Here is a 27609-nt window from a genome sequence, read left to right as displayed (position 1 = left end):
GGACTAAATAAGTAAGCTTTAAAAAGTATAGTGTCTGGTTCAGCATTCATTTTGGCACTTGGTCTTGGTATCTTTTAGGGAAGTGGTAAACAAAGATCTTTCCCAGTTATACATGGCTTTTGCTTTGAAATCCACAAGCTAGCACTGTAAAATGGTTCTTGGGATTTGGAAACTGGGGCGGCTGTATTCTTGTGGTGCACTTTATTGGATCTTCAAGTGGATGTTTGCTTTTTATGATATTTAGTGCAAAACACCACTTTTTTACACAGAATTATGAAAACTTGTGTAATTGACACATGGAAACTGTAGATATTAAAATACTCAATGGCTCAGTTTTCAGTGAAAGTAGTCCATTTTCAGATGAAGTGGCTTTTGCGTTACACCAGTTGTACACGTGCCACACTGCTTTAGAGACTAGGTGGCGGCCTAGGGACCGAAACAGAAACTGAAGTGTTGCGGAGAAGTAGAAGAAGAAGACGACGACGAAGAAGAAGAAGAAGACTAGGAAGAAACCTTGTGAAGAGGATGAAAAATGATAATAAATCGTAGTCAAAATAACAGCTATAGTTCTGAAACTGGCTGACGCTCGTCTGTCTCCTCTTTTATTGGCTTCACATGGCCTTTCTGCGCTGACATGAACTCGGAGATATGACAGACATCTTTTAACGTGGACTTTTTTTTTTTTTTAATATTTGTTAGTATCTAACTTGTTTTTTTTTTCAACCTGGGAGTAAAGCATTTCCGCGGCAAAGCAGTAGAGGTATGAACTCAGAAACATCACAGAAAAACTGTTAATTTGCTTTGGTTAAAATTGCCACTCTTCCCCAGCATCTTGTTGGAATTTCCCGTTCCACCTTAAATGCTACAACAGTTACATTCTGACACCTGGGGCGTCGTAATGTTACTGCTGTGCCATTAAAGGTGGAACTGAAAATTGGAACTACTTGCTGTAAATAGGAAGAACATTTCAGACAGAACCGATTTTAAAAGCTGTTTGGAGCCAAGACATGTGGCTATGTGGGTTTCTCCGTGAAGATTTGTGGGGAATACATTTTGTAGAGAAAATGTTAACGTTCATTAAATAGACTTTTATGCTGCCGTTAGCGTTAAGAACTAGCTGCTAACTGGCGCTAGCTAACGTTATTTTAACGAGGTTTTCTAGCTTGGTATTAAACATGTCACGTTAAATTGATTATTTTTTATGTACATCCCAATATATAATGCTCATGGTAGTTTTAATTATTCAAGGATAGTTTTATTTTATTTGAGATATCTGTAATATATGCTAACCAACTCAGCTAACTTCAAAATAGCTTGCTGTTATTATCTTTCCTGTTTATGCTGTTTAGCTAGATACCGTGTTTTAAAGAAACTCAAGCTAAACTAAAAGTAACTAAGCTAGCTGATAGCTAACTAGTTGTTTTTGTTTTTAAAAAGGTAAAGAAGCTAAACCGGTTTGATGTAAAAGTTATGAAACCTTTAAATATAGTGGTATATCTGCACCCCAAACTATTTATATATAAATTCTGCTAATTTTTTCTACTAATGCTTATTTACAGTCTTATTTCCTTTGCTAAATTTGATATATATATATATATATATATGAATATGGCCCATCTGTCAGCCAAAAACCTTCTCTATAATTGTTCCTTCCACCATCAGGCGAAGAAAATACAGGCTTCTTTGTAACAAACCTGCAACAAGAAGAGCAGTGATACTAAATGACGTTGAATTCTTAAAATTAGTAATAGTTGGGGAGAACACCTAACAGAAAATATGAGTCGTTTTTGATCATCTCCAGTGTTACCCGTCACTCACAACAAGTTATTACATATGAGAGCAGGTGCATTTCTAGACATTATTTGACAGCAACTGTGTAAGTGACAGAGCAACAAGCAACAGATCGATTTGAGAATTTTCTACTTTATGCAAGTGACATAATGTAGAGACAATAAGAAATTTTTAATTACCTGGATATTATGTAACTACATTTGAAGAGTATCTGTTATAACGTATGAAAATCTGTTGCCTTCATATAACTCTGCTCTGTTTTCTGAATTAACTTATTGTCAACATTAAGCTACTGTTGCTTTTGTTCCTGACAGTGTGAAACCTGGAAGTGTCATATGTGTCACTTGGAGGTGCTGGATAATGGCAGATGACAAGGACGTACTGCGAGACGTTTGGTTCGGACGGATACCAACATGCTTCACACTGTACCCTGATGAGGTCACAGAGAGGGAGGCAGAACCATTTTATGTGAGAATCTTGGTCACAGAAAAGTCTATTTGACACGTGTGTGTGCTAATATTGTTAAAGCCTCCATATTGTGTGGAAAAATAATTTGAATTCTGACAAATGGTTTATTTAGTGTATTTATTCAACCTTTTTTGTAATGAAGCAATGGAGCAGGAACCAGGTCGTTTGAAAGAATGAATGGAATGCAGACTGCTCAGAGCATTTCATTAATTCATTAATTATCTGTAAACCTTATCCAGTTCAGGGTCGCGGTGGGTGCAGAGCCTACCTGGAATCATTGGGCGCAAAGTGGGAATACACCCTAGAGGGGGCGCCAGTCCTTCACAGGGCAATACAGACACACACACATTCACACCTACGGACACTTTTGAGTCGTCAATTGTGAGTACCAACGTGTGTTTTTGGACTGTGGGAGGAAACCGGAGCACCCGGAGGAAACCCACACAGACGCAGACAGAACACACCACACTCCTCACAGACAGTCACCCGGAGGAAACCCACACAGACACAGGGAGAACACACCACACTCCTCACAGACAGTCACCCGGAGGAAACCCACGCGGACACAGAGAGAACACACCACACTCCTCACAGACAGTCACCCGGAGGAAACCCACACAGACACAGGGAGAACACACCACACTCCTCACAGACAGTCACCCGGAGGAAACCCACACAGACACAGGGAGAACACACCACACTCTCACAGACAGTCACCCGGAGGAAACCCACGCAGACACAGGGAGAACACACCACACTCCTCACAGACAGTCACCCGGAGGAAACCCACGCAGACACAGGGAGAACACACCAACTCCTCACAGACAGTCACCCGGAGCGGGAATCGAACCCACAACCTCCAGGCCCCTGGAGCTGTGTGACTGTGACACTAACCTGCTGCACCACTGTGCTGCTCAGAGAATTTTAGTCATTAGATAAAGCCTTTACTATCTTTATATAATATTTACATATTATTGCTTGAAATTTATTATAATTGTGCAGAATAACCTATGGTTTTCCACTTTGTTTCTTTAGCTCCTCCTTCCAAGGGTGAGTTATTTGACGCTAGTGACCGACAAGGTTAAGAAGCACTTTTTGAAAGTGGTGAAAGCAGATGATGTCGAGGAGATGTGGTTTGAATATGAAGGGACACCTTTAAAATGGTGAGTGATCACGGAATAGTACTTGGCATGGTCCTCTTCCTCTTTGTCCCTTCTGGAATTGTGAACCACCGTTTTAAATATAGCATTTTAATATTAATAATTTATTTTTATAAATAATTTTAGATAGAAGTACTTTGACTGATAAAAATATATGTTATCATTTTGGTCTCTCAATTTTATGTACAGACCATAATAACTTTTGTCTTCAGTATGTGAAATTCTGCAAATAAATTGTAGTTGTGAATTAAAATGTGAAGAAATATTACATCAATATTAAATCAAACTTGAATAGGATATAATGTACATTATATCACATGTAACATGATGGTTTTTACACCAAAACTGTGCTGTTTGACAGTAAGTACAGAGTTTACGTAAAACTGTTTCTCATGTTTTCCTTTATAAAATCTACACGCACCAATGTGAATTTATTCCAATTTCTCAGCATTTGCAAACACATGGTTTATAAATACTCAGCGTTCACACATCATGAGTAACGCACGACACCCTGCTCCTGTTCCTGTGTCCAATTGAAAGCTTGTTTTTATCTAAACAGGTTTATTTTACATCAGATTCATATAAATCTCTTAAGTCTAAGCAAGTATTTAAGTTGTAATCTGTTTAGGATCAAATCTGTGTGTATTATTAATTCAAGCGAGAGCCCTTGCCCTAAAATGTTTTTTGAAGTGTGTTGTTCCTCAGACGTACCGCTGGGTGGCAGCAGAGATTAAGGCTAACGATGCGTGGAAGCTTTTTTTTTTGTTTGTTTGTTTGTTTTTTAATCGCAACAGTGTCTTAAATTTTTTTGATCATATGACATTCTTCTAAAATCTTTTTTTAAAGGCACTACCCAATTGGAGTGTTGTTTGACCTCCATGCATCAAACTCTGCTCTCCCCTGGAATGTCACTGTGCATTTTAAGGTACGTGGACTGTTCAAATACACTGTTAAAAACATACGGTAACGTTTTAATTTAAAGTTTGCTCTGCCTCTACATATTGTAGGTTTACGTTGATAAAAACAAAATTTCACATCCGTTTGAACACTTAATGCCAACGTCTCTTTCATAATGTTTTTTTAAAAGTTGTGTTTGATTTTGCAGGGTTTTCCAGAGAAAGATTTGCTCCACTGCCCTTCCAGCTCAGTGATAGAGGCCCATTTTATGTCCAGCATTAAAGAAGCAGATGCGCTGAAGCACAAAGGCCAGGTCATCAACGACATGCAGAAAAAAGACCACAAGCAGCTGTGGATGGGTCTGCAGAATGGTAAGAGTCACCAAAGGTCATATGTGTACTACGGGAAGTGACGTTAATTTGTTTAGCTGGTATTGGCGGTGGAATCCAGCTCTTGTATCACCCTCCTGAAGTGTGAAAAATGATCAGGAAACTTTATTATACATGCGACTTCACAGTATTGATGCGTTTATTTTTTTTTAAATGTCATTGCGACTGTGTATGTAAATGCTTTTTCTGTATTTCACATTTTGTGGTGAATTAATTACAGTTAAACAGCACTTACTGTGCTCTCTTTGTAATGAAAACCTCCAAGTGGTCAGTGTTAGAACTAGAGAACTACCAGCATTATCCACGATAAGCTCACACAGGAGTATTTTCAGCTTCAGTGCTGATAATTGCGTGCCAGCTGAAAATGTCCGGCAATTGTAAGTTACACGGTCTGCACAAAGCCTTTAGAGCAAAGAATGTTTTTAAGAGTGAAACTAGGAAACCAGAAGGCGTGCACAGCTGAAACTCAAATGTGAGAGTGAGGTAGCTGAAGCAAGACACCAGCAAGAAAACAGAAGAGAAGAGTTTCTAATTGAAGGTGAAAATGAAAAGAGAAGACAAGTAAGAGGTTTGAATAGAGAGTTTCAGACTCTAACTGACTTCGTAACAGTCAGACAAGTAGAACTAACCCTCTTGACCTTCTGCTTCTTAAAGGGCATAGGTAGGGCTAGATTTGGGTGGGGAAATCAAGGGAAAGAGAGAAAGTAACAGTTCTTTGCCCTGAGTTTTAACACCCATGTAAAGCTGAGAATTCAGCAACTGTGATGTTGCCACAGAAATCTCAGAAAGGCACGATGATGAATTTCTCACACAAAGCAGCTCGATCTGTTGAACAGCCACACATGTGATAAACAAGATGCATGTTTCTGGGTATAGTGGAATTTAATGGCCCAGTAATAAACACCACATAGTTTTGTCTGAGTCTGAATAATGTCAATATGGGTCGTGTGCTTTCCACTGTGGAGCTTTCCATTACTGTAGTTTACTACAGCTTTGAAGAAGTTGAGAGAAAAAAACAAAAACAAATCTCAGATCAGTGTATGTTTAGTGATCTGATTTTTTTATATATATATTTGGAAATCACCTTTATTTCTGTGGAAGTTAATTATTGACTAAAAATTCAGCTCAGTTTAACTAATCAGTTTTAATTGACACCTAAAAACGGATATTCTGTTCTGTTTGTGTTCATTTTGTGCAACTCTCAAAGTACAAGACTTGGCAGAAACAAGCTCAAACAGTCAAACATTACTCAACAATATGGCAAGATTTCTCAGTATGCCACATAAACTAAGCCAAAAGCTAAGGACTGTTCACTAAGAATGTTGCTCAGGATTTTTTTTAACTAATTATTTATGTATTTTGTTGTTAGGCTTGATTATGGTTTAAGTTTCTGGCAAAATGGAGTGTTGTTTTTTTTTCATTCATTCATTATCTGTAGTCACTTAACCAGTTCAGCGTCGCAGTGGGTCTGGAGCCTACCCAGAATCACTGGGCACAATGCAGAAACACACCTTGGTGGGGGCACCAGTCCTTCGCAGGGCAACACACACTGACACATTCACTCACAAGCTCACACCTATGAACACCTTTGAATCGCCTATCCACCTACCAATGTGTGTTTTTGGAGCGTGGGAGGAGGCCGGAGCACCCGGAGGAAGCGCATGCAGACACGGAGAACACACCACACTCCTCACAGACAGTCACCCGGAGGAAACCCACGCAGACACAGAGAGAACACACCACACTCCTCACAGACAGTCACCCGGAGGAAACCCACACAGACACACGGAGAACACACCACACTCCTCACAGACAGTCACCCGGAGGAAACCCACGCAGACACAGAGAGAACACACCACACTCCTCACAGACAGTCACCCGGAGGAAACCCACGCAGACACAGAGAGAACACACCACACTCCTCACAGACAGTCACCCGGAGGAAACCCACACAGACACAGGGAGAACACACCACACTCCTCACAGACAGTCACCTGGAGGAAACCCAAAATGCTATTTTATACTTGAGTTTGTTCTAAGTTAGGTTTAACTCAGTTCTGAGGATAGGAATAGAAACCTAATGTAAACATCGCACAAAAAGTAAGGACATGTGTTTGGTAGATTATTTCTTTGTTGTAACAATGCTTCTTGTGCTATGTTTGTTATGATAGAAAATGCATATGATACCACTAACTAGGTCCAATTGCTCTATTCTGCAGATAAATTTGACCAGTTCTGGGCCATGAATCGTAAACTGATGGAGTATCCGACTGAAGAGGGTGGTTTTCGCTATATTCCCTTCAGGATATATCAGGTATTGTGTGTTGTTTTTTTTCTCCTTTAAAAATAAATGTCAAGTTGAATAGATTTCTCCAGTACAGTGTGTGATTTACCAGTAGATGGAGTCGTAGGGTCGTGTCCCGTTGTCACAGAGGGAAGATCCTGGTGGAAGCTGGTAGATTTGGAACTTGTGACTGATTTTTCTAGCACATATTAATCTTAAAATCAGAAATATGAGAGAGAACCATAATTAATAGCATGTTTTAATACAGTGATGACACTTACAATCACACTTTGGTCTTTTTGATCCAGATCAAAATAAATAATACGGTATGGTTGAGTTTACAGCAACACAGACATAAAGCTCAAACATCTGAAATTACATTGGGGAAAGATAGATATTGGCCAGAGTGTTTTTTTTATTTATTTATTCCACCTCTTCTTCTTCTTTTCCCCTCAATATGTATATACATTTGGCTACAATAACTGGAATGTGTAACATGCTGTACTCTGACTTACATGAACGTGTGGTATTTAAGTCTCATCTTGTTTGATGTTCTAAAGCAATAAGCCACAAAAATCTGCATCTCCCCCCTGTGACTTTATCACAGCCTGAAGTGGGTTCACACAGGTTTGCAGTGGAAGGTTTGCATTCACAACTCCTCTGACAAACCAGGCTAGTGTTTGTTGTGAATCACACCAACCATAGCAAGTGTGGACACACCCTTATACTACCTACAAGTCATTGAATGGTTGTGTAAGCATTAAAGAATGCTCATATGGCAGGTTTCTGTTTTATGCTTTTGCAAAGCACATTGAAAACCTTGACTTGAGTGTTTGAAAGATGCTAAACCTTGGGCACTCAGGGCCAAGCTGCATGTGTTTTGTTGATGCTTTTTAAAATCAACTTATGGAAACTTGTGAAAAGTAGTTAACACATCCTCTAAAGACCACGTGTGCATATTTTAATGCATAATTACTTTATATCGCCATGGTTTTAGTTGTTTGTTTTCTATTTTCATCTAAAAAGGGGTCTGTTCTTTGAACACCTTCACAAACTCAGCCTGTCAAAGCCTCTACATATCACCATACAGAATCCCATATAAAACAGCTGTCGGCTTTTTAACCTCTTCATTGCCAGTCTGCAGAAGAAATGTGTGTTAGGACAGTACTTGAGCGGTTCTTCCGATTTGAAAATAAGTTCTTTTACCAGTGATTGTTTGATTGTAAAGCCTATGCTGGTGTTTATTTTAAGCTCAATTTATCAGAAATGTAAGGCCTTTGCGTGACATGAAACACTGATGTCACTCTGTAACACATTTGGTAAACTTCCTGTTTATATGTTGACAATAGTTTCTGAAGCATGCATAAGGCAATGTTAAAAATGACATGCAGCTCAGTTACAGTGTCTTTACTAGTAACTCTGCTTCAGTTCATATTACAGCTCCTTAATCCCCCCCCCCCCCCTCTATGTTTTGAGCCCATTGTTCTGAGAACAGTATGAGCCTTTTGTCTTATCTTTTTATTCTTCTCTGATTGTCACAGTTTTGGTGGTTTACCAGGAGTCTTTCTTTCCCTGTATTCATACCATATCAGTTGGACGTCCATATCTATGGATTCTGAAAATATTTGGGGAAATAACACAAATTCCAAGAGTTTCCAAAAGGAGAATTTTAAATTGTGGTGCGCTAAGCTCTACACTAAATGAAGTGATGTGTAGGCTCAACCTGCTGTAGCCTCCCACCATTTCGCAGATCCACGGTCTCTCTTCCGTACCGTCTGAGCATAGCTCGCCTGGTGTCTTGTTTTTATGCTACTTATGTCTGTCCTGAACATGTACAGGGCTTGTGTTGGATATTATTAGTGATCTAGAGATGACTTACAGAAGGAAGTGCATACGTCATAAGCAAATACTAAGGTATTTTATATAAGGGACTGGTTCATCTGTGGATTTTGGTGTTTTGTTCGTCATAAAACCTCTTTTTTCCCAGTTATTGTAAGTTAATTACCTTTTGTCTGATGTTCTCAAAAGGCATATTCTGCTTATATTAAATTAGGTAAATAAATAGAACATTAATAAGAACATTACTGATGTATTGGGAAAAATGTGTATGTGTTACACCACACAACTTTTGTGTAGTTGGAATTTGAGTTTGACTGATTGATTTGAATAGAAAATTGAAATTAACTTTTGAAAGGTCGTGTGTGTCTCTGTGTACCTGCCAAAATCAATAGTTCAGAACAGAACTAATGACATGGTGAAACCTGGCATGCCGGGACGTTTTGCCTGCTGAGTGCGGGCCGCAAGGTCTTTAACACACTCGTACTTGGCAGGCTCACAGCACTTAATTTTCCCAAAATGCTCGAGGCGTAGTGGCAGAAAGGGAAAATCATACTGTGCATTGGAGGAAGTACATGTCTTCAACAGAAGGGTATGAGTGTAGCGTTTTTATAGCGATGTTAGAAAACAAGTAAATTTAGTGGAAATTAACTGATGCGTTTAGGGCCATGTTGGCTTTTTTAAAAACATTACTAATAAACTCGAGTAGTCGGTTCATTACAGTTCTTGCAGTGCTTTTGCCTGAATATTCCAAATAGATGAGTAGGTCTTGCTGGTAAATGTGATTTGTAACCTGAGAATTCATGAAGTATATCGTTTCTTTCCCAGTCATTCTGTGACTTTCGGGGACTTGAGGAAGCTTCCCATTGTGGTTCAAGGTCTGCTCCAACTTGTAAGCAGAAAGATTGCGGATGTTTCTGACATCAGCCTCTTAATCTGAATATAATAAATGACAATGAAAGGAAAGAAAGTGAGTGATCATCAGATAAGGTCACAAAGGCTCTAGATTTACTGGAACATTAGGCTACTTAATCCTACTGGAAAACCTGTGACGTCACATGTAAACAGCCTGCATGCCCAACCTCAAGAGTGTAGCAAGTCTTCTGGTGCCTGGCTGAGTGCCTGAACTCACAAACGTAGGCAAATAACCATAGTGTTTGTTGTTGTGGTTGTTGTTTTTTTTAAATAATAAATTAGAAAACAAAAAACAGGTTTGTAAAAAGTCAGTTGTGTTTGCTTTGGAGCTTGAATCAAAATAACCATCAGTTGATGTTCTGTTAACTTCAGAATACCCCGCATATTTACGTTTTCATCTTTTAAGGTGTATGTATTATTCAAATTCATACAATAATTTATGTTATGTAGTAATTAACTATCAGGCAGTTGTGTCAATGCACGATCTGATGGAACATAACAAACAAATCAATTTACAGCTGTTTATTTTCATTGAATTCAAAGGCAAAACAATTTGACGTATGTTAGTGAACTATTTAAGGTCACCATTCCTGCAGGTACGGTATTCATTCATTTGAAAAAGGGGTTATAGTGACTAATATATAAGATGCAAACCAAGGGCTCAATTTGAGACGTTCCCCAAGTCTTTTCACTGCCGTCTGGGTTCGGAGAAAGGCTAGCGATGCCTCGTTGCCATGTGGTCCTCTGCCAGCTTAGGTGTCAGGCAAACTGAAAAGAAAGTGTCGGCGTCCAGAGTATCACGCTCCTCATCATGTATTAAAGGGCCTTTTCAATGGTGCCAGCCTCAATAATTCATGGCGGCATTTAAAAATGCATCGAAGTAGCTGTCACTTACCACACTCTCACCGCTCCAGCTCTGGAGCTACTCACATGCCAGTGGCCACTTCCTCCACAGTGAGTCAGCTTTTCTGGTAAACCAATCGGGCACCAAAGCTTTCTGAGCCACCTTCGCTTCCTGGAGCCTGGTGGTGTTAGTTACAGCTCCAACACCTGAGATGCCCATGTCACCGGTTTCCTTTTCACAGCTCCGCCATTGGCCTCTATTGTTCATCAGGCCACTTGTTTGTCACCCAGGAGCCTGATCCGGGGGAATCAGACATGGTCGGGCGCTGACCGCATGCGAAATGGCTGAAACACTGGACCTCGTCCAACACTCAACACCTTGGGTTGATCGCGTTCTGGAGCTATTTACAGCAGGCTTCTCTGTTTCACATTGAATGGGACCAAAGTTCTAATAGAAAGTCTAGGAAGGACTGTCCATTTGGTGTAATGTGGGGACTCAGTTGTGTCCCCTAGTAGACCAATAGCTTTCTTAAGAAAGAAACATATAAAGAATTTTAAGAGTAGGTTTAAATGCAATTCTAGAATAAAAAGTTGTGTTTTTTAAATATATAATTTAAACAGATTTTCTCCTGTTTTACATACTCCCTTCAAGTTTGATTTATTTATTTATTAAATCTTGTTGGCATGTCCTTGTGGTGGTGTTCTTACTATAGAGTAGTAAGAGTGAAATAAGTGATCAGCGAGCATTTCTTTTTGATGTCTCAGCAAGCCAGCCAGGGTTTCTTACATCTGAAATCTAAGGCTGTTGCTGAGTGGGGGAAGCATGGGAGGAGATAGAGGTGGGGACTATTTGCATATTCATAGATCCATACATATTGTAGAGTTATTAATTAAACCATTTTAAAGCATCAGGAATATTCAGTTTTATATATGGGTTTAATAAGTGACTCAAATGGGACCTTAAAGGCTAAGCACCACTTAATGGACCTCCATGAATATTTCAGATTATTTTAGTTACTGACAGATATAAGTATGAATTAAAATGAAAATCGCAGCTTAATTTGCTTTAAAACTGACAATTTTATTAAATTTTATTAAATAAAGCTCGCTACGGAAATTCTCGAACGCAACCGTGACGTCACCGGTGGACAACAGCCGAACAACGCCGCGGTAAAACACCGTTATGACTCACTGTTATGACAGTATCTAGCTAAATAACCAACATTATTCATGACAATAGCCTAGCAATAAGCTAAACTCAAATGTAGAGGTACCGTTATTCTTGTAAATGTGATCGAAGTCGAACTCGAATTCATCCGACACTATAAACCTCCGTAATGCAGCTACGTAGCCGAGTATAATCTGAGCCGCCGAGTTTAGCGAGTCAAGCTAACGTTAACTAACACCAACTAAAACAGGCGAAGTGAGTGTCCTCACCCTGTTTACCTCCATGTTACAGAGGCTCTTGAACACCTTTCGTTGGTGTCCTTACATGCCCATATTGTTGGAAAAGCGCCAGTGAAATGAGCTACAGATAACGGAGTGAGCGGACGGTCCTTTCCAAAGTGCCCGTTTAAAGTGGACAGATTTAGTCCGTTTTCTGGATATTTTGGGATCTTTGGACCATTTGTTCACAGATGTCCCACTGTACATTGAATGATTGCAGCCAAAAACAACACACCTTTTCATCATTTTGCATTAAATTAAGTGCAGCTTCTAGAGTGTTGTCCACCATCTACGTCACAGGCAAGACGCCTATTAGAGTTTCCCAACACCGTTGGGGGGGGGGATTAGTAAGAAATAACATGTTTTCTGACTATCAATAAACACAAGTTAGGAACTCAAACTCCACTGTATTTATTTGTTTGACACTTTCATATCGCTGCTGCTTAGCCTATAAGACACTTCAAGGGAAATATTGTACAAGTATATTATCTGGGTGGGTGAGGGACTCTGCCCTGCTTTTGTCTTTTGTTCAGTCAACCAAATATAGGGCTGATCATTAATATAAAATATAGATAGTGTTCTCCCCGCATTGGTTTCCTCCCACGGTCCAAAAACACAAGTTGGTAGGTTGATTGGTGACTCAAAAGTGTACATAGGTGTGTGTCGCCCTGTAAAGGACTTGTGCCCCCTCCAGGGTGTGTTCCTGCCATGTGCCCAGTGATTCCGTGTAAGCTCCAGAACCACCATGACCCTCAACTGGATAAGCAGTTACAGACAATCAATCAATCAATCAATTAATTAATATTATTTCCTTTTTTAGACAACCTCCAAATATAACCCTTTTAAATTAGACCGTAATTTAATTATTTCAAGTATTTATACTTTAGAGGCTGATAGTCTGAACTAGACAAGTTTAAGAAAACATTGAAAAACATTTTATAAGAATATCATTTGTTCTTAGACTTGTTGCTAAGAGAAATTTAAGAAAAACTATAACATTTCTTAAGATTTTAGAAGAATATCTACTTGTCATTTATTATTTTTTCAAATAAGATTAAGAAATCAAGCTCATCAAAAAAGAATTCCCTTCCTAAGGTGTGTGTTTGTATCCTACCCCTCTGAATGAGCAGAGAACTTAGACCCAAACTGAACACCACCATAAAGTCATATGTAAAAGCACTAACAAAATTATAATAAAGAACTGACCAGATCTTTTTATGGAAAGGCAGGTCTTCCCTCATAAACCGAAGGCATGTTGTTTATTTCCTACCAAGTTCTTAACCATTGTCCTATCTGTTTCACCCTTATAATGTTTTTGGTGGCACTCTGTTGGAAATATACGGCTTCCTTTGTCCAGATTGGCACAGCTGTCCAAAGGCAATACCAGTTGACAGTACAGCAATTTGTCACTGTAACTGAAAAACTTGTCAACTTGAAAATGTAACCCACCCCCACTTCCATCAATGCAGATGTTTTTTTTTTTTTTCCTTCCCTGCTGCTTGTCTTTTTGATTGTTTTTTTTTTCAGAAGAATTAAAACCCTGTATAATATTGGTCTATGAAATATAATTTTGAAACTACACTTACGTCAGTATTTGTTTCACTCTATTTTTTTTTTTTCAAGTTTGTTTTCCAACATGCGGTGAATCAAGCCCTGATGTGAACATGGTTAGACAGTGTTTAGTCATTGCAGCGAGGAGCTGGATAATGGTGGGGATCCCCGTCTTCCCGCTCAGCCTGCGGTTGGGGGTGGATCTGGCACATGTGCACGATGTGAATCCATTAATAGTCAATATTTTCCCCCTATGACTTTTCGAAATACAGCTCAGGATTCCATCATGTATTGGGCAGTGTTTGGTCATTTTGGTGCCATGAGGTTCTCACTGTTTTGGAAAGTGAACACATGTTCTCTAGCAACTGGTGTTAGGATCTTAATAGGAGAAATATAATAGATGAGTTAGTGCTGGGAAGTATTAATAGCCTTCAGTGTGATGACATTTTCATATGCAATAGATTTTATGAGCCTGATATAACTGGTATTGATTTAACCGTATGTGTTTATTAGCAATGATTAGCACCAGTGTGGAAACTCCTATTAGCAACCTGGATCAAGAAAGTTTCATACCCCAGTTTCATTTTTCATACCCCAGTTATTTTTGAAAAACAAAAATCTTTGACCTGTCTGTTTCTATTCCATAAACTCCTCAATGTTTTAGTCCATCTGAGTGTCCTGATGGAGTGATATCAAATCCACATGAATTCAGAACATATAAAGGTGGCCCAAATCCAATCTGGAAATGTCAAGGCGGGTTTTGTTGTCGGCTACATAAAGGACACGTCTATGTCACAAGATTTGGGCCACTGTGTTACTTTTAGTGAATATTAGAGCTGGACAATAATTGGGTATCAATATACAGTGGAACCTCGGTTAACGACCACAATCCGTTCCAGAAAGTTGGTTGTACTCTGAAATGTTCGCTATCCGAAATTATTTTTCCCTTAAGAATTAAAGGAAATAATTGGTTCACAGGCCCTGTTGACTTTATATTTTTTTTAATGAGAACAGTTATAATACAGTTCATAAAGAGTTAAATAAACATGTCAGATACACGCATGCCTCGTTCAAACTTGGAAATCATTTCCTTTTTCAATTCGATTGTTGGTCGCTGCCTTTTTACTACAGGTGCCCTGTTACTCGTATCACTCTTAACCTTCTTTGGAGCCATGATTGAGGGCAAAATAAAGCACTTGAAATCACAAATAGTAAAAAAGTAACACAGAACGACAACGAACCGAACATAACTGTGTCTGGAGCGCCAATGATGCTTGGTTTGAGATGAACGGAAGCGTGGGGCTGACGCCATCTGTACGCAACGTGAAATTTTTTTCGCTAACTGGTACAAATTTTTATTAACATTTTTGGTCGTAACCCGATTTGTTCACTAACCTAGCCGTTCGCTAACCGAGGTTCCACTGTATATCGCAATATGAAATGTTTCAATAGCAATTTTTATACACACTTAGAATATTTCAATATATTTTACAGCATCTGTCACTGACGGTCATTATAGGGCACTGCCATCAGTTCATTGCACTCAGTTTTAAGTAGTGCTAGTCGATACATTTTGTGATTAATTTTTGCTTGATAACTATGATAAGCTTTGAGTAATAGAGCTCAATAAACCTTTTCCATTCCCGGTTAGCAGAGCCAGCTGCACGCTATCAGGTGCGTACAGTCGTGAATGTGAGAACGTAAACAAGACTCTAATAGGTGTAATTCAAGTGCTTGTGTGTATGTATTAAATATGTTATAGTCACCCCCCCCACCCGCCCCAGTCGTGCGCAGGGGGAACCTGCTGGGTTTTTCTTCACTCAGTGTATTTTCCTCCCGGGAAATGTTTTCCTGTTTGCAAGAGCACTGACATGGTTTTCCTCACACAAATTTATGTGAATTTTTAATTGGATCCGATGACATCTTAAATAAACACTCCCAAGGGCGGAGGCACTCAATGATTCTGGGTCGGCTCAGGACTCATCGCGACCTGGAATTGGATAAGCGGTTACAGACAATGAATGAATGAAAAACTTTCTAACTTTCCCATTGTTACAAGCCTCCCATTATTCTAAGGCTTCTAATGGGTTAAGTGCAATATGTTTACAGTTCAGCACTTGGGAGTGTTTTATTTATTTGTTCATTTATTAATTTAAACTCTACTTAGTCTTTTTACTCTTTCTGCTTCTTTAAAAGCTTGAGGTGGTAATACACTAAGAATGGTTTTTTTATGACACAAGACATAGATATCATTACTATTTTGTGGTAAGAAAATGCTATTGTTCCAGTGAAATAGTTCCTTGTGGATTTGAGTAATGTGCGCATATATATATATATATATATATATATGGTGTATTACGTCTATGTTTTAAGAAGGATGTCCTTTGTCACACTGTGACAATGTTAATCGCCCAGCTCTAAACATAAAGTTCGTTTAAAATAATTAGTACTGAAAAGGCCAAGAGGTTTTCGTTTGGTGGTGATGTCTTATTGCTGTCCATTCTTGCCAGTTCTGTGGCTGTTTTATTGTTCATATCGATATCATATACGAATTATATCGTACTAACCGAAATTAAGAAATATATTGTGATATCAGTTTTGGCCGTATCGCCCAGCTCTAGTGCTGTTTTACACTGAAAGTGTGTTATTCTAGTGAGTGGATTTACAGTTTACACCTTCAACTCTCTGCCTCTCTCTCTTCTAGACGATGAGTGACAGACCATTCATCCAGAAACTCTTCCGACCCGTCTCTCCTGAGGGTCACGTGCTCACACTCGGAGACCTGCTGAAGGAGATGTTCCCTGCTGCCATATGCCAGGATGGTAGGTCATAACAATGAAACACACACACACCCCACACCTACCACACTAATGTTTGAGGGTGGATGAAACTTATTTTGCTGAGGGAGTTTTGTTAGGCAGGAAGTTTTTGGAACACAATCATCATCAGTTTTTATGGCTGAGAAATAGACTGCCCTGATTTAATCTAGAGATTAAAGATACGCATGACTAAAAGGATGAACCGGGTACGAGGGGAAAAGAGGGAGTAAAGAGAGAGCGCGGTTCACAGCCAAAACAGCTGTCTGGATTTCTCCTCAGAGGAAGTTAGATAAGCAGACAATGGAAGCGTGGGACACAGCACCCGCAGCTGAAAGAGCCCGCATGGTGGGGTGCATCGCGGACATGAAAGTGGTATGGTCACAACAAAATACACAGGCACACACACACACACTCTCTCTCTCTGCCTGAGGGGCCCGGTGTTGGTGTTCAGGTGAAAGTGGCACTTTGTTCCCTGCTGGCGATTGTTTGGATTCCCCCGCTTCCATGTTTAAAAGATGTGCTCCGATAGACGGCTGCAAGTGTATGGCTCACGCTGCTCCACTTATCTTTTAAGCCTCTTTATGGATTTTGATCTACACTTCTCCTCAATTTTCAGTTTGTGCCCGTGCCTGGAATCAAAGTGTAATTCATGGAGACGAGCGGCGAGTGGTCCGTCGTGTTGCAGCGAACCTTTCCCATACACTTGCATATACACGTATACGTTAAATGGAAAGTCTTTGATGTCGACAAAAGCCGCAAGAATGACTTGCAATACCGTGCTGGGTTTATTTAGCCGGGGGATTCCCATGAAAAAAGCAAGACCAGGCCAAGAATGCTCTTCGCCCACCAATGCTAACATCAACATCTCCTGTTAATTAGCATCTGGCCTCAGACACAAAAGAACGCTCTGTTGTTGGTTGTGAGCAGCTAAAGTGGATAAGCAGAGACATGCAGAAAGTCTCCCCTACGCCTTCCACAGCACGATTTCGAGTCCGTGTTTTGAGAAATCCCCACACTTTGATTTAGAAGCCACTTAGAAAGGGGTGATGTATTTTTTTTGGGTCGTTGTCTGTTCTATTAAATTCTTTTTATTCCTTTTTTCTTGAAATCCCGTTCTGAGAGGGCTTGCGGTGGTATTATTTCAAATAAATGAATTGCTCAATGAAAAAGCCCCCACCCGTAAAACCTTCACATCTACCCACGCTTCTAGTGGGGAAACCTACAGCTGGCCCACCCACCTTTTCACAAAGAGTATCACTACTGAGTACCGCTTCATCATATATCTGAGAATGTTCACAGATGAGGCTGGGTTTGTGTGTGATACTCTCTGTGTGTGTGTGTGTGGCACATTCGGGGCATTCCGTTTACTCTGGAGTGTTTCAGCCATCACCTCAGACCATTGCAGTGGAAAGGGGTCAGGAGAATCAAGGCCTGAATGTCTCGAACAGTCATTGGAATAATCAAGTCAGATTTATTTAGAAGCTCTGTGCATCCAAAGCTACGCCTCTGTTCTTCTCGTATGACCCAGCATTTGGCCTCTCTGCCTGTGTAACTGGGCAGAAATGAGCAGTTGTGGTTTGGATAAATAAAGTGTTGGCCATGCTTGAGCAAGAGCCCTTAATGTTTGGCATCTTACAACGGCAGCTACGAAAGCCAAACTGACTGTGTTGGCAGTGTGTGAGTGTGTGTGTGTGTTGTCAGCGACCTCAAAGGACTAGAAGCCAGCCTACAAGTTCTTCTCAGCCGAGAGCTATCTTTTACCCTGGATTGTGTGATTAGCACTTCTGCAGAATGAGGAGGCAGCTCCAGGCTCTTCGAGGAAATGCTGAAAGCACCCAGTTGTGATTATTACCCACTTATCTGTCCTGAAAAAGGCAGGATTATCACACAGCAGAAGAGTTGATCTGAACTGACTCTGTTTGGTTCATGTTTGAGCGAAACGTTCAAATAAAAACTAATTAAATCTATGGTAGTTGTTGAACCAAGTCGGGTTCTGTAGTTCCAAGTTTTTCCACATGTTCCTCTGATTTTTGCTGGTACTGGTAGAAATAATAATAATAATAATGAGATATATATTAGTGCTGAGCGATATGAGCTCAAATCAATATCACGATTAATTGTACATTTTACCTCGATCACGATTAATGAACGATTATTACGGTTTGACCCTCATAGTTCAGTAAAGAGTCTTGTGCTGTAAATATGCTCCAGTATTAAATATGGGATATTATTTTCTAATGTCGCTGGGTGCTTGTTCCTCTCTCGTTTTTTTAGCACTGTTTATATTTGGTGTGTGATTGTGCTATGGTCTTTGAAACCTTTTTATTTTTAAGATTTGACTTGTTTTTGTTCAGTGTCGTCTTAATTGTGCCCAAACACAGACCATCCACATCACAGACGCCGTGTTTTCTTTGGTACGAGCTGCTCGAGTCGCTCGGCCAACCTCTGTGTTTAGGTTGCTTCTGTGTGGCAGATAGGGGCAGAATCACGTGACTACAGCTTGGTAGGTTTTAAAGGGACAATACATGAACACACAGTGGGGACATAACAGAATAAAAATAATCGATATAGACAAGAGTATGTCGATTAGGCATTCTGAATGTTGATTTTGATTAGTATTAGTAATGATATATATATATATATAATTTTAACTAATTCATTTTTTCACTTTGTAGGTTATTTAAATAATTGTATGTGGCTTTTTGGAATACGTTTTTTTAATAGTTTTTTAATTAGCTATGGTTTAAACCATGCCACAAAAACTGTCTGGAAGCTTGTGTTTGCTTCAAAAAAGTCTTCATTTTTAACATTATTAACAAATCATCACCATAAGCTCCCATATCTCTGAATGAATATCTCACCATTCTGAGCAACTCGGCGTGTCATAGAGTTTGTGGATGTTTTGGGAAGTGCTGGCTTGAAAACGATATGTGCCTGTTGTAGTATAACGTTTTCTGGTGTTTGGATGCCACAGTTTTTAGAAGGACCCTGGGCCATGTTTTGTTTAGAGGATGGAATGTCTTACACCCTTTATGCCACACAAACTATTCATCAGTGGAAATGTTAAAGATTTTTTTCCACTGGATTTGCCCAAGTTAGACCAGCATAACTCCTAGATAAAAAAATAATCTTTTGCACTGTACAGCAATGTAATGGTGTTGCATTAAACAAACATCATACACACAGCCTTCCTTTTACCCATTTAATAATAATAATAATAATAATTATTATTATTATTATTATTATCATTATTATTATTATTATTTTGTAGATGGTTATTTTATAGTTGTTGTTTTTTCCAAAGAAAACATTTATATTTTAGTTCAAGGATGTTTTTGTTATTATTAATAATAATAATAATGATAATAATAATAATAATATTGTGAATATTTGAGCAGAAATCCAGTCATATTGGACCCCTTTTGTTTGTTGTTGTTTTTTGATGATATTTACAGTGCTGAGCTAAACAAATGTTTATGCCATGTCCATTTTTGCCCTGGTTTCTGTAGATTATAAAGTTTTGATTTGGTGTTTCATAATGACTTTTACAGTTACAGTCAACTAAATTCTTTTTTTCACACAGTTTTCAGTTTAGTAATGTTTCCTTTATAGTAATAACCCTGGTGTAGGGCTGGTAATGGAATAAAAGCTTCTTTGTAAAAGTTTCTTTGTAAGGACCATGTCCACAGCGAGCTGATTCAAGGGTAACTGTGACCTACTCATTTCTTGTTTATCAGTCCTTTTGCTATCAGCACATCTCTGTGACGTTTTTCTAAATTTCAGTTTAGTTATGCATCGTCTAGAAGACTTCAATAAACATGTAAGCAGTTACAAAGATTACAGCATGCTGTTCATAAAGGCCTTGAAAATGACTGCTGCGTCAACTTTGAACGACTTCGAAAGGCAGAGAAGCAAATCCCGATAATTCAGTTCAAGGGGAAGGTAACTGCGCTTCTGCTGTGAAGTCACCTGAACCTTCTCCAGTGCTGTAAATAGAGCACAGATGCCACATCCCCTTTTGGCTGGTTTTAAGGCTTCCTGTTAAGGCTTTAATCCTTCCTGTTTTGGTTTAGTGTACCATCAATCTCACCAATAACTGCTGTGAGGGAACCATCACCGACGTCTTGGGCGCACGCTTAGAATCCGAATGCAAACCTTACCCTCGCCCACCCACATGAGGTGAGTGTGTGGGCTTTAAACTACTGAGAAACCTGGTCGCAATCAAGGTGAAATGTTGCTAGTTTCATTTCTTACCAGCCAGGGAGCTTGACGTTTCTCACTGCTGAGGCTGGAGCAAGGTCGGTGGGTAGAACTGAAGCTTTGATAATGAGAGGAGGGAAAAAAGTAAAGTGACCTGATTATAGCCAAATATAATCAGGGCAGTGATGGCTCATGAAGAGGATTTTCTAGGCCTTTTGGTGCCCTCTAAAAGTCTTCCACGAATTCCTCGTCTGTGTTCGTTTAACATCTGGAATGCAATCAATAAAACAAGCTAATAGAAACATGCTTGCTACCCAAATGGACTCTTTATATCCCCACACGAGATCCACCTTGGCATGCTTTTCCCAATGTTGCTAAGCACCATCAACTGACGTTTGAGCTCCACCTCCACAAGAGGTTGTATTCACCTAGAAACTCGACATTCAGTATATTCCCTCTATAATAACTCCTTCCACTTCTCATGTCTGCCTCCAGATGATCGTATCTGACCCCACAACTCTGCTCTAACACAAGACTAACATGTCTTTGAAGGCCACTTAGTGGAATGGAGAAAACCATGCACAATTTCTCTACAAAACCATTCTTTTCAATGTAACAGGGGGCTCGCCCCTGAGCTCACCTACGCGATCCGAGTGTGGAGAGAGAGTGAGTGTGTGGGTGTCTAACGTTACCACTGTAGATCCACTGTACTGCGATGATGTTTTCTGACCCTTGCAAATTCCCCATCATGTCATAATGAGAGTAATCAAGGGGACGCACCCACCCTCCAACAGAGACAGAAAGAGAAAGGCAGAGAGGCAGAAACGTAATGAACTACAGCTTCAAGGGACATACACACACATCCCTCACAACCACCCACCCCTTGGTGGTGTTCAGCATCATGGCTTGGATGCAGACTTCAACTACATTTTTGAGCATCTTGCTTTAGTGAAGGCCTTGCATCTGCTTTCTCTGTGTCCGTCTTAGGCCTCAGCTGCAGAACGTGGTTGAACTAAGCTGAGATATCAAACATGGCATACATGTCAGTAACTTTTCAAAAAGGCTTGCAGTAGCTTTTCTTTTTTCTCTTTGCGTGATGTTCTCGTTCTCTTTAACCTTTCTGTTACTCTGCGGCACCGGGTTATGGTGAAACCACCCTTGTAACGGTCGTCCTGATATTACGTGTATGCACAGCCTGTTTAGCAGATTTAAACGGTCAAGGCGGTTAGTCATATAGAGCTGAATAGAGCTCCGCCCGGTAGCCTCTCTCCACCCTCTCTGCCAAATCAAGATTTGGTATGAGTGGAAGCGAGGGGTGTGGCTTCTGCATGGGTGATGCTGACTTTGGCAGGTGGGTGTCACATATATGTTTATGTGGTTGTGTGTGTCCCTCCCTCCTTCCCACCTCTCACTCTCTATATGCCCTAACGTTAACCCCTGACCCCCCTCTGCATGGCCCTCAGCTAAAACTTGTCATAGCCTGATCGATGGAGTCTGCTTAGCCGGCATGATATCTTAAAGGCACTTAAAGGGAACGTCTACGACTGTGGGGAAATGCAATTCTAAACTCCGCATTTTATAAAGGTGGAATGGTGTGTTTGAGCGGAAGAAAGTTAAGTTTTTATTCACAGTTTGAATTACCACAGGAAGTCAATTGTAACTCAAGTTTAGTTTTAGCACTTTCGGTAACGCGGTTAGCCATCTTCCAAGTTTGGACACACCTTAAGTGATCTGAAACAGCAAAAATAAGTCATTATTACACGTGCTTTTCAACATTTGGAGTTTTCTCCTTTGACCAAAAATACTCCAGATGCCTCTGTCATGAGCAGAGAAAGCCTAGCATACCGGGCCGAGACAGTTTGTTTTTTCATTCATTTACAGGCAGTGGGGCTTCGTAAACACATTAGTTTTCGAGCACGCAAACTGCCATGCAGTGAAATGTTGAAAAGAACCTCAGTTTGCTGATGGTGTCTGTCAATATCTATGCCACTGTATTGCCATCATTGTCACACCTTAAACTGTAACAAAACTGGAGGACGAAGTGTGGCTGATCTTAGTTTCTAAAGTTTTAGGTCCAAGAAACACCTGGATTGCCTTTCAGACTTCTGCATAAAACCTAATGACGAAGTGTCCACTTTCATTCATTCATTCGTTCATTATCTGTAAACCTTATCCAGTTCAGGGTCGCGGTGGGTCCAGAGCCTACCTGGAATCATTGGGCGCCTGGAGGGGGCGCCAGTCCTTCACAGGGCAACACAGACACACACACACACACATTCACTCGCACACTCACTCCTACGGACACTTTTGAGTCACCAATCCACCTACCAACGTGTGTTTTTGGACTGTGGGAGGAAACCGGAGCACCCGGAGGAAACCCACGCAGACACAGGGAGAACACACCACACTCCTCACAGACAGTCACCCGGAGGAAACCCACGCAGACACAGGGAGAACACACCACACTCCTCACAGACAGTCACCCGGAGCGGGAAGCGAACCCACAACCTCCAGGCCCCTGGAGATGTGTGACTGCGACACTACCTGCTGCTGTCCACTTTCAGCTTGTGTGATTTGGGTAGTGCTGCAGTGACACTGTAGTGTTAGTGTGTTCTACTGGTACAAATGGATCAGACCCGTTGGTCCACCTTGTAGATGTAAAGTCAGACACGGTAGCTCGTCTGTCACTGCAGTGTGTTTTGGTCGTCCTCGAGTCCTTCATGAGTGACACAGGACGTTGTCGGCTGGATGTTTTTGGTCGGTTGTGGTCGACTATTCTCAGTCCAGCAGTGACACTGAGGGGTTTAAAAACTCCAGCAGCCATTGCTGTGTCTGATACACTCTCACCAGCACAACACACACCTCCACCAGTGTCACTGCAGCTCTGAGAAAGATCCACCACTCAAATCATACCTGCTCGGCGGTGGCCCTGACTATTTGTAGAGCAGGGTGAAAGGGGCCAAGCAAAGTATGCAGAGCAATAGATGGACTACTGTGTGTTCCAGAGTGTTCCTGTGTGGTCAGTGGAACTGACGGAATGGACCCTTAATGTAGAAACAATGTGATATCCACAATATTCTGATATATAAGTGATTTTGGAATGACAAGACTTTTGACAATTATCAGTTATCAACTATGAATTATGTAATCATTAAATCAGTACAGTGTAGGCACTGGTGGCTGACTCAGTTTGGCAGTTTTCCCCCTCCACTCCACACCCATTTAACCTCACCTCTAGGTTAAGAGGCTAATGTTACTGCTCTCAGCATTTCCCTCAACTTTCCAATGTCCTGGGGAGCGCACCATGAGGTCAGCACTGTTAGCGATGACTAAAAGATGACGGAGAGACAGTGGCCGTTGTGCTCTTGCCAGCAACAAACAGTGGAGCCATTCATGACATCATCCCAGATTGAAAAGAGCAGATCTGGTAGCACGATGTAGTCTTGGGCAGACAGACGTGCCGTCCAGGAGCGTGTGAAAGTGATGAAAGGAGGAAGTTGAGCTAATCAGCAAGTAAATGATTTCCACAGAATTAAATGCTGCACACCCTATTCAATAATTAAACAAAAAATGACATGAGCACACAGTTGGAGACGTACTGGAGCGAGTGGAGGATCATTAGTCCTTGTCTCTGACCATTTGAACTCGTGGCCGCCCTCATGATGAATAGAGGTATTGGACGGTTGGACAAGGACGGAAATGGGCACTTCTCTGAGTGACAGGATATTACAAGTCAGATCTAGGGGTGAGGGGTATGGGGCAGTTATAATGCAGGAAGATGTTTATTGATATGTACTGCTATATTAAGACTTCCTGGGGTTTGATTAAGGGTGCAGATTTAAAAACATACAGATGAAGTTCAAAATTAAGATGTTCTCCTGCTCTTTTGGCATTTTATGGTAATTTTATGGATATGTTTAAAAATATTAATAATGAAATAAAATAGAACTATCAACAAAGTTTAAAATGATTTGAATTTAATGATTCACTGTGCTTCAAGAAATCCAAACAAACCAGAACGAACATTGAGTCTTATTTGAGTACTGACAACATCCATCACAATAACCATCAAATATTATTGCCTTGTTCTAGTGAACCTTGCATTTTGCTTATGTTTATCTCCCGGTACGAGACGAACCAACATTTCCTGTCACTTTTCTTTGTCTTCTTGCATTAGATGAGCCAAAGAAATACCAAGTGGTGATTCATGGGATCGAGCCTCTGTTGGAGACGCCCATCCAATGGCTGAGTGAACACCTGAGCCATCCGGACAACTTCCTCCACCTCTGCATCGTGCCGTCACCAAGCGACTGAGCCACAGACCGTGGTGTGGAGTCAGGAGCTGGACAATCCGCAGACGGCTCCAAATGTGGCTTTGCCTCTCCGCCTTGTCCCTGAGGGAACTTTCCAGAAGAACAGCAGCTTCTTCACTTATTCACACTTCCTGTGTTCACATTCGTCCTCATGTTTCCTGGTGGCAGAACCCCTTTGGACAGAAAGATCTTCCGAATCTACGGCATGAAAAGACACCACTTATTATGCATGCCATTGGGATGTAGAAAACATCTACACGTCTGATCATTTGCAATATCTACATGGTACCTGGGTATCTGTCATGTTTCAAAGTATCCTAGTAGTAACAGTAATGTGCACATAACTTACTTAGAAAAATGGCATCACTATATTTGAGATTATCAGGATTTTTAAATGGGATTTTAAAAAGGAATAAAATTTGCACCAGCTGTTAAGATATTTACATCCCTGGAATGCATCTCTCTCTCTTTCTTTTCCCGTTGCTAACATTCAACAAGCTTGAATCGTTGAGACTACATCACCCCCTCTACATGTTGCCTTACATTGCGTACTCTGCCTCCTTTGTACCTTCATAATGGCTTAATATGAGGCAGTGTTACAGCAGAGCCTCGTATCTCTCTCATCTTCTCCCTCTTTCTGACTCTGTCATCGTGACTAACATGCTGCCGACGCTCTTGGATCTTCTCTCGGCGCTCTGTTAATTACTGGGTTGAATCCTGTTTGTCGTTAAATGAGACCACTAAACTGCTGTACTCTGCCAAGCCTCCTGAGGGGGGGTAATTACCAACACAGTTTATAGGCACATATAGGAGGCAGGAGGAGGTGTGAAAAGTACGAATGGAATTATGTCTTGTCTGTGGCAGTCGACATCATCCAGGAAAAATGGGGGAAAATCAGAAAGGCGAGACAGAGATAGTCAAACTTTGGACTCTTAAGCGGCAGGATGACATCACACAGAGGTCCATGTGTCAGAGTGTGTGAGTATGAACATGGGAAGAGTCACCAGAGGCCCTCTTGAGAATATTCAGAGCTCTTGTAGCACGAAACTTCCAGCGTAGGGGCCTCAGATGACTTACTTACTAGGACTGTTTGGAGAAAACTCGCTTTTCTCACAGTTTTCCCTTCAACCGAAATGTCGTCGTTAAGCCGAGACACACACAGATGCATGGAATCAGTGCTTTTGTTTGTTTTTATATAAAGAACGTTGACACAGAAATCATGGAATCATATCTAATTATCTTACGTTAAATGTTTTACTTACGTTTTTACTTGTCTCTATAAAAACACTAGGTGTAAAAATAAGCATTAACCTGATTGAAAATGGAAATAGTGTGTTTGTACACGCAATTATTGATTGATTCAAGCATCAAGTCTCAAAATTAGCCACATTTCCTGCTCAACAGTAAAAAAAAAAAAACAGGAAAAAACCTTTTTCAAACTATTTTTAAAACAATGGAGATATCAGTGTCCCACAGCATCAGAAACAACTACTTGAACAAGTGTAAGTCAGTTACTTTTAATTAGGTACGTAATGTGCATGCTGCTGAGTGTGGAGTATAAGTAGCGTTAGCCTTGTACCATTCATTCACTCATCTTCTGAATTCAGGCTCGTGGTGGGTCTAGAGCCTACCTGAAAGTACTGGGCACAAGGCAGCAACTCTCACCCGTGTCAGGGTACTTGTCCGTCACACACTCATCCACTTTTAGCTTTGTATTTCCAGCTCTGCACAGTAGACGTGCCTCAGCTAAATGACTACGTTGCGGTTAATTGGAAAAACGTAGGGAAATTTTTAAAAAATGATCTGATATCAATGTAAAAATCATATTGTGCTGATTCTCACAGGAATGTTATTATTTTTTGTACTTATTCTTTATTATTCCTTTAAGACGAGCATCGTGTGGATGCGGAGGACGTTAATCTGGAGCCTTTAGACCTGGAATTCTTTAACCTTTGCTTGATTATCTGCGGTTAGCTCTGTGGTGATGCAGCTGTCCATCAAAAGAGAAGTGCTGCGTAATCTTCAGAATGGAAGCTGGGTGAGTCAGAGGTCAGCAAACTAGGGGCAGTCATACTGAGACTGTAGCTGATGCAAGGCAAATATCTCCCCTAGCCTGGATTTTTAAGCCTCCAGCAGCCTCCACTCTTTCTTTGTAATGATTTAGGTCGACATTTGTTTGTGTTTAGTTCGTTTGGAAGGGACGATGTAGGTTCAGGGGGTGGTGTCGGTGGCGGGGGGGGGGATGCAGACGATTAGCAGCTGAGAGTGATTATTCGCTTATAGGAATGAGTGAGTGTACTCGCCCAGACACAGACAGACTGCACGGCTTTCCGCCGTCACCGAGACACTTCTCCACTGCTCTGAAGACCTGGCAGTTGGTTTAGGAGGCGCATCTTGAGTTTGTTTACAGAGTGGGGGTTATTATTTCATTCTCAAAACATAGGCTCCACGCTCCTGTTTCAAATTCCTCTGTGGATATGATGTTAGACTGCACTCTAAAACTTTGGGAAGGGTCAATCGGGTCACTTTTGTTTCCTCGCTGATGGACACAGGTTTTCGTGGGTTGGCTCGCGTTTCTCTCTTTTGCTACAGTTTAACTTATGCTTAACCTATGATTAAAATAATATTTTATAACTATACAGCATTGTCTTTGATTTATTTATTTATTTATATATTTATTGCGACAAAATTAAGCGG

At 40.6% G+C, this 27609-nt stretch overlaps 1 protein-coding gene across 2 annotated transcripts; it reads left to right on the top strand.

Moving 5' to 3' along the window:
• The first annotated feature begins 483 nt into the window (after positions 1-483).
• On the top strand, positions 484-27609 carry LOC136678363 (autophagy protein 5-like). Of its 2 annotated transcripts, none has more exons than XM_066656399.1 (8): positions 484-760; positions 2106-2259; positions 3295-3422; positions 4266-4344; positions 4525-4687; positions 6925-7019; positions 16285-16402; positions 24777-27609. In XM_066656399.1, exons 2-8 carry the CDS (start codon positions 2152-2154, stop codon positions 24911-24913), a joined length of 828 nt encoding a protein of 275 aa, XP_066512496.1. In that variant the 5' UTR covers positions 484-760; positions 2106-2151; the 3' UTR covers positions 24914-27609. The 2 variants fall into 2 exon arrangements, with proteins under 2 accessions (XP_066512496.1, XP_066512497.1); XM_066656400.1 differs by lacking the exon at positions 484-760 and adding an exon at positions 901-1017.

The sequence above is a fragment of the Hoplias malabaricus genome, chromosome Y (assembly GCF_029633855.1).
Source record: "Hoplias malabaricus isolate fHopMal1 chromosome Y, fHopMal1.hap1, whole genome shotgun sequence".
In the NCBI taxonomy this organism is placed as follows: Eukaryota; Metazoa; Chordata; class Actinopteri; order Characiformes; family Erythrinidae; genus Hoplias; species Hoplias malabaricus.
This window is presented reverse-complemented; position numbering and strand designations above follow the sequence as displayed.